The sequence below is a fragment of the Nestor notabilis genome, unplaced genomic scaffold (genome assembly GCF_000696875.1).
Source record: "Nestor notabilis isolate BGI_N333 unplaced genomic scaffold, ASM69687v1 scaffold31964, whole genome shotgun sequence".
Classification (NCBI taxonomy): Eukaryota; Metazoa; Chordata; class Aves; order Psittaciformes; family Psittacidae; genus Nestor; species Nestor notabilis.
In genome coordinates, this window is record NW_009925723.1 from 17629 (window position 1) to 25328 (window position 7700).

At 38.1% G+C, this 7700-nt stretch overlaps 1 protein-coding gene across 1 annotated transcript in view; it reads left to right on the plus strand.

The window, feature by feature from the left end:
* The window catches only part of LOC104404679 (DNA mismatch repair protein Msh2-like), a gene marked incomplete at both ends in the record, with an annotated part of 22077 nt that extends 15180 nt beyond the window's left edge, over positions 1 to 6897 (plus strand). The window contains one exon of the mRNA XM_010013175.1: positions 6698 to 6897. Within this exon, the coding sequence (XP_010011477.1) occupies positions 6698 to 6897 (200 nt within the window). The remainder of the gene's footprint in view (positions 1 to 6697) is intronic.
* Positions 6898 to 7700: the final 803 nt, after the last annotated feature.

Genomic DNA, 7700 nt, shown 5'->3' on the forward strand with positions numbered 1-7700 from the left:
ACTGGGTTACCAGGAAGTTTATAAAGGGAGTTTAGCACAGTGCCTTGCTTATTTGTGTCTGGAAAACAGAAATGCTGGTATTCATAACATACAGCAACTTGCTCTAGTGTTGCCTTCCTCCAGGCTGTTAAAATCCCAAGTGCTTTGCGTAAAAAAGAAAACCCTGTTAGAACAGGTGAGATGGTGACTTGACTTTGCCCTTCTACTGAAGAGGCAGTACCTGAGGCTGCAGTTTATTACATTATTATAGTAATTTCTATGGGATTAGAAAAGAAGAATTTACTGGCTTTATGTCTGGGTTAAGCATGTACAGGAAGGGGTTACCTCGGCTACACTGGATTAAGAAGAGATCTGAGTTTGAAAGAAACCCAGAGGAAACTAAAATAATGGAACATGATGTGATTTCCACTTTCCCTTGCATAAACAAAATATGAAATTAACCTGGTATAACTGTGCTTGAGATGAAAAGTCTCAGCATATCTTAAAGCAGTCCTTCATATGCTGCTTTTGAAAATTCTCTCTAATCAAGTTGAACTGTTGGACAGAAAAATTGATCTTACTCTGCAGTCATAGAAAACCTTTTTATCAGGCAGAGAATACGAATACATGATCTTCAGAAGACTCAGCTGTTGTGTAGTCAGGGGACTTAGAACCTTTAATACCTTCTGAAGTTGGCTTCTCCTGTAAAAGAGTGCATTCTTAATTTGATTTCAATGTTAACATTTTTTTTTCCCTTGTGTCATGTGGATTTTTTAGTTAATATAGTTTCCCCCAAGAAAATAATCTACGAGAATGTGGGATTTTCAGTTACTACTCTGTAATTGTAATTCAATATCTATATTGCTCATTATTAAATATATATATGTATTACTAAATGGATCCAAGTTTCATAATATGATAAAAGGTCCCATAGAGTCTTTTTTCTGAACAGTGTGCTTGGAGCAAGTGTTCTCCTTTCTGCATGCATGGAGAGGCTTAGAACTACCCAGAGTTTTGCAGGATGTCAGTGGAGGATAGATTAAAACCTGGGTGTTCTATAGCTGAACTAGTTGTACAGCTGGTTTGTTAGGGTTTTTTGTGCTGCCTGATCCTGCTCAGGCATTAAAAATATTCTGTTCATTCTAAGTCTGGTGTTTTAATTTGTTAGTTTAGTTGTTATTTCTACAGACAGAATTCTTTTCATCCTTCTATGAAATCTGTATACAAATCAGGTTTGATTAATGCTTTCCCATTAACTGAAGTTTCTACATCTAGCCCTGTGAAAGTCTAGAAATATAATTAAACTTTCTTGACAGCCTCTGTGTTGTGGCAGTGTTGAGTGCAGTAACCTTAAAATCGTGATGAAAAATGCTGCATAGATGTCGCAAGGGAAGAAGCAATCTTTTCTAATGTCAAATGAGGCGTAAACCTTGGTGGAACGGAAGCATTGTGATGAGGCTTGGGAAAGTGTGTGCTGTTTATTAGAGCGAAAACAGATTTTTGTTGTCTTTTTTGGTGTGGAGTGTTAGTCTTTTGTCTGTTAATAGTAGGTCCGAGAGATGCCTCTTGTCAATAACATGGAAAACATGGAAAAAGATGAAATTCTGGAAAAGATTCCAGAATATCCAGCAGAAAGTGGGAGAGAGATAGTTGTTTTTCCCTCGAAGAGCACACTAGACCTAATGTTACTTGTTATTGTATAGAATTCAAAGTGGATAAATAGCCATGATTTTGAATAGCAGAAAAGAAAAAGGGAGTTATTATTTACAAGTTCAAGAAAAGTACTTTGTTGCTTTCCACTTATATTAGCTGCAGTCTTGTTTGCTGTTCTTTGTGGTTTAATTTGCAGATTTCAATAACGATCTTGAAACAAAGAGTTCATGTACATTCTAGTGTGGTTTCACTAGTTATAATTGTTTCTGTTATCTTGGCTGTGCTGCTTTAGATCTGTAAATGGAAAGTTTTGCCTCATTTTCCTTTCCCTTTTGGCTGTGTGGCAGAAACAGGTTATCCAGTGTTGTCAGCTGATGTTTGATTAAGCTTTCTTGGATTTTTTTATTTGTTTGGTTTTGTATTTTCTTTTTCACGTTTTCTCAGTCAAGCTTCATATTAAAATAACCTGTCCCCTGATTCCATTATTTCTTGTAAGCATTAGGCATGGCTTATAGTTGCATTTTCTTAACATAGCCCTTCCTATTCAGCAACCTTGTATGTATTCTTATCATACAGCAAATTGTTATATGAAATGTGACATGAAACAAACCTGTTAGCCTAACATTCATGGTTGGCAAATATGGGGGTGGGAACAGTACTAGGAAGGTCATGAGATGTTAGTCTAATTAGCATGGTTTTGGCAGAGAAAAAGTGCATTATGCTGATCTGAGAACTCTTTGAACTTGTCATTGTTGTGGACAAAGGAGGGGGGAGAAATAAGAATAAATTAGAGCTTTCAAAACGCCTTTGACAAGTTCTTATCCAAGAGGCTGTTGAACAAGCTGAGGAAGTCGTGGGATGCAAGTGAAGGGTCTTTTGTGTAAAAGGCACAAGCAAAAAAAAAAGAGTTCAGACACTGCGCTTCAGATATTCTCTGATAATCAGGGTAGTAGCTGGCTTGTAAGGTACTGACACTTCTATAGGTGACACTAATGAGGACCAAACTTCTAATGAAAACCAGAACAGGCTGATTGATTGGATAGAACAGGGATGGTTTAGATTTTAATGAGAATAAGTATAAAGCAATGTGTATAGAAAGAATAAATGTAATCTGCTGGTGTCTTACAAAGCTTTTACACGGATTCTGAAAGGCTGTTGGGCATCTGTGTGTCAGGTTGAAGGCAAGTCTCTGTGCAGTTTGGCTTTAAAGATAAGATATGGTGACATTATAGAAACTGTTGATACTGGTCTTTTGCAAGTACAAAATTTAGCAAGTTTCAGGAAGTAATTCCGGGTGTTTATATCCATATGCCAGGTTTATTGATTGTATAAGGACCTCTTGGAAGAGAAACTAAATACTCTGGCTTTAAACATAAGCTATCGATGGGCAAGATAGGATCTAATGTAGAGGATGAACTTGAATTTTGCACGTTCTTGTGTGTCTGAGATTGGTCATTAAAATAAGAGGAAATAGTTTTTACATTGGAAATTATATCATGGAGTAGTCTGTAGCTTAAGCAGGTTGAATAGAACCACCAAACCCTAGTTTCGTACCCCAGGCAAGAATAGTATTTTTCTAGATTAAAATTCACTTTTATAATTGGATAGACACTCCAAATGTGTCTCTTCCTAGTACTTAAGTGAAGAAGGGGTGTTTTAAACCAGAACTTCATGCAATTTTGCATGAAGACGTACCTTTCTGAAGGTATTTGCGTCTACTGCCTCTTTACAGATTGAAGTGGTGTAATATTTTGATAATTGAGAAGTAATAAATGGGTTTACAAATCTTGCATGTCACCTGGGAAGAAAGGGGACATAGCATCAGTATAGTACAACCTCTTATTTGTTTGCCATAACTGCTGAAGACCAGGCAATGTAATGGTAAGAACACATGGGTATGCTTTATGGACAAGTTTTCAGTGAATCCTGTCTTATTTTTGCCAAAGGAATTGTTTCCAGATTACAGGACTAAAAATTACCAAGTTACTTGGTCCCTGTGAAGAGGAACAAGTTGGCAGATACTACCCCTAGTTCCAGTAAGCTCTGAGAGAGGAAAAAGATACTTTAGGGGAGGACCTGCAGATGGGATTCCTTCCATCTGTAATCCCCTGGTGAAAGTAGGCAGACATATGGTTAGTGGTTTATATGACTGTTAAGCAGTTGTATTGGATACATTTGTTTCTGGTTTGGTTTTTTTTTGTTGGTTTTTTTGGTTAAAAATTCTGGTCTTCACAAAGTGCATTTTGTCACTGGTTGCTGCTGGTGCTTCTGAGAAAGCAATCTGTGATGTGAGTCTAAAGTCTGGTAGGTAAATTACAGGGATTTTTAATGAACATAGCAATGCATCCACTGTGACAAGATCATGTAATTCTTGTTAGTCCTCCAAATAATTTGGCAGAAGTCTGAAAGCTAGAAATTCTGCTCAGAAACACCAACAGGGATCAGAGTTGGAAATTACTTGGCTATTAGGATGTTTCTTACACAAATCTTGTTCTGTGTTCTTGCGGTAGGTATCTTAAGCATATTCCTGTCTACTTCTCACAAGCTCTGTATACATGCTAAAACTTTAATGTATCTTGTAGAGTTTCCCCATGTTGCCTAAACTTTTCTGAAATAAAGCACCATTATGGGCCGGTAATGTCAATTTTTTTATTTATTAATTTAAATCATTTATTAACACAGTATTTGGATGGGTAAGTCCAGATGTAGGATGCTCCATCCCTGGCAGTGTTCAAGGCCAGCTTGGACACAGGGGCTTGGAGCAACCTGCTCTAGTGGAAGGTGTCCCTGCTCATGACAAGGGGTTGGAACTGGATGTGCTTTAAGCTTCCTTCGAACCCAAACTGTTCTATGTATCTTCTTTTGTCTTTCTCATTGATTTTGTTCAGAGTAGTACAGGAAGGTTCACTGGGGTGCTGTGGGTAGAACGCTTGCTGCAACAGAAGAATAGTCCTTTTGAATTTTTTTATATACCAAAATGTACTGCTTCCTGTCCAGGGGTTGGTCTCTCTTGTGTTACCTTAGACAAAACCTTTGTTTCTTGAGTGACTGTAGTAATTAGCTGAGGCAGTGTACAATGTTAACCTCTGTGTACTGTTTGCAGTGGCTAGTGCACTCTGCAGAACACTGCATGGTGTAATGTAGATATTGCTGCTTTTAAAATGTCAAAAAAAAAAAAAAGCAATTTCCAATGCAGTTTGTTAGTGCAAATGTTCTTATTACTGAAACTGATGCATTTTTCTGCCAGTAAGCATAACAATAGAAATAACGTGGTGAAAGCTTGCATGTCTCTAAATGAAATTAACTTCCCTGCTGAAGCTAAAATATTGATACATAGCATTTTAATGTGATTAACCAGAAATCAACACAGTATATAACACATCTGAAGGGGGCAGAGTTCTTCCTTCATATTCCTAAAGTGTGACCAAGGAACACTGACCTCTCTGGCATTCCAAACTGAACAATATCTGACTTTATTTAACTGTGAATGCAAAGTAATGCAAAGTAAGTGAAGATGGCAATGTTAACTGATGCAAAAAAAAAAAAAAGTATGCAAGTTTGCTTACATTCTAGTAGGGAAAATATAGTTCAATGCTCTGTCGCTTCTCATTGACATTTATGCTTGCTTTCAGCACTTAAAGAATATTTATTTCACTATTTAAAAAAAAACAAAAAAAACCCCTCCAAACCCCAAAATGTCAGGGAGCAGCAGTCAGGACAGGCTGAAGAAGGCAAGCTGAGAGTCAACAGTGATAGCAAGGCAGGTAGAGACAGTACCCTTATTGTTAAGGATGCAGTTCCCCAGTACCTGCATGAAGCAAATGGTATAGTTTGGCCAAGAGTTTGGGTCTCCAGGCAAGTCTATAGTGATGATCTGAGATGGAGCAAGGAAGTCAGTCAACAGATCATGGTCTTATTCAGTGGGGTGCATGGCCAGGTACAAACATGGCTGCAGCATAGCTCATGTGTAGACCCAAGGACAAGTGCCGTAGTTCAAATGCAGCTCTTGAGTGGAGGAGGCCCCAGACAAGGCTTCTCACACCTCTTTCTTACAGGACTCTTTACAGTGGTCTTTAAGATTTGCCTTCAGGAATCCCTAGCACCTGAAACCAGTGGCAAAGTCTTGAGCAAAGACGACACAACCTCATTAGAGGAGGATCATGTTAGCAGACATTAAAACAAATTGGCTACATGCAAGTCTGTTGGACTCAAGGAATATACCCACAAGTGCTGAGAAAATTGGCCAAAGTCATTGTGGGATTAATCTTGGTCGTCTTAGAAAGGTAATGATGGTTGGAGGCTTCTAGAGGTAGGAGAGACATTTGCTTTTCATCAGTCCTCAAGAAGGTGTGCTGAAAACCATCTGAGCTGCCAGGCTCAAAGGATTGTGATCAGGGACATCAAGTCCAGCTGGAGGCCAGACAATAATGGTGTACCTCAGGGGCTGATAGTGGAGCCATCATTGGAGATACCCAGAACATGATTGGACACTGTCCTGGGCAGCTGGCCCTAGCAGATCCTACTTTGAGCAAAGAGGTTGAAATCGTCCATGTCCATAGGTGCCTTCCATCCTCAAGGATTCCGATTCTGTGATCCAGGGTTGCACACCTGCAAAGTGTCAATGTTGGCCTGGACCACAAGCATTTAAGCTCTGCCAAGAGTGGGGTTTTTTCCTGCAGTGTGGGTTTTTCCTACTTAATACCTATTCTTTCATAGACTACTGGATGACTGTTTTTATGGTGCAAGGAAAGGATTAATCCCAAAATAGATTCTGAGCTTCAACATACCTGCAGAAGAGATGTTTGTGCTTGAAATGGTTTCACTCCAGTGCTGTTCAATAGATACCCCAACTGTCAAAAAATACAGAAGTGTGATATAGTCTAAATGTCCCTTGCTTTTTCAGCTCATGTGTTGTCCTAGCTTCATTTGGTTTTTTATCAGGAAAGTTTGTCAGGATAGAGCCTCAGAGAAAGGATAAGGTGGAAACTGACAGATAAATGTTTTCATAGCAACATAAAAGAATTATAGACCATGCCATGCTAATTGTTACTAACTTCTTATTTAGGTTGAATTTGGTTGAAGCTTTTGTGGTGGATCCAGAACTACGTCAGTGCCTTCAAGAAGATCTCTTACGTCGCTTCCCAGATCTTAACCGGCTGGCGAAGAAATTTCAGAGACAAGCAGCAAACTTACAGGACTGTTACCGAATGTACCAGGCTATTAATCAACTGCCTAATGTGGTACAAGCACTAGAAAAACATGAAGGTAATGCTACCCCTGTATATTTTCAGTGTTTTATAATACGCTCATGATGAAATGAAGGTTGTGTGTTTTTCCAAAGATTACTTTTTTCTTGTGTACTTTTGTTGCAGGAATAAACATTAAAGACATTTGGATTTGAAACAAGCTGGAATTCTGATAAGTCAATCAGATACTTAACCATAGCCAAATATTTACATGAAAAAGCATTCTAATTAGTGTGTAGCTGAAATGCTTAAACTGTTGGGTGATGGTCTGGTAATCTTTGATGTAGGCTTGTCTCTAAGAATTCTTGACCAATTGTTTGTGTATTATGATCATAGAAGCAAGATACCATTCATACAGTATGGTTCTGTTCCTTTTGCAGACACTTTGCACTTTGGGTTGTAATTGAACACAAAAAGATCTCCAGTTTAAGCATTATTGGTGTAATTTTGATGGCTTTGTTTTGAGTTTGTTTTGTTTTTTAAATTGTTATGCTTCTGTATTTGACTAATGTGGCGTGGTTTCTTCTGATCTTCATTAGTAGGAAACACAATGCTATAACAAGCAGGTCTAGAAAATACAAAGGTTGCTATTCCTTTTCTCTAGGTGTTACTGAGAAAATGCAGAATAAGATTGTGCAGCATAACAAGGGGGTTGATTCAGTACAACAATAGCAATCCTAGCCTGGTAGAAAGCATATTTTTGTAGAAGCCCATTAATTTGTTTGAAAATCTCTTTGCATAAGGCAAATGCCAAAGCTTTAAAGAGAAATACTTTGAAATGGTATGGTTACAAAACTTTGGTTTTTTTATATATATATATAT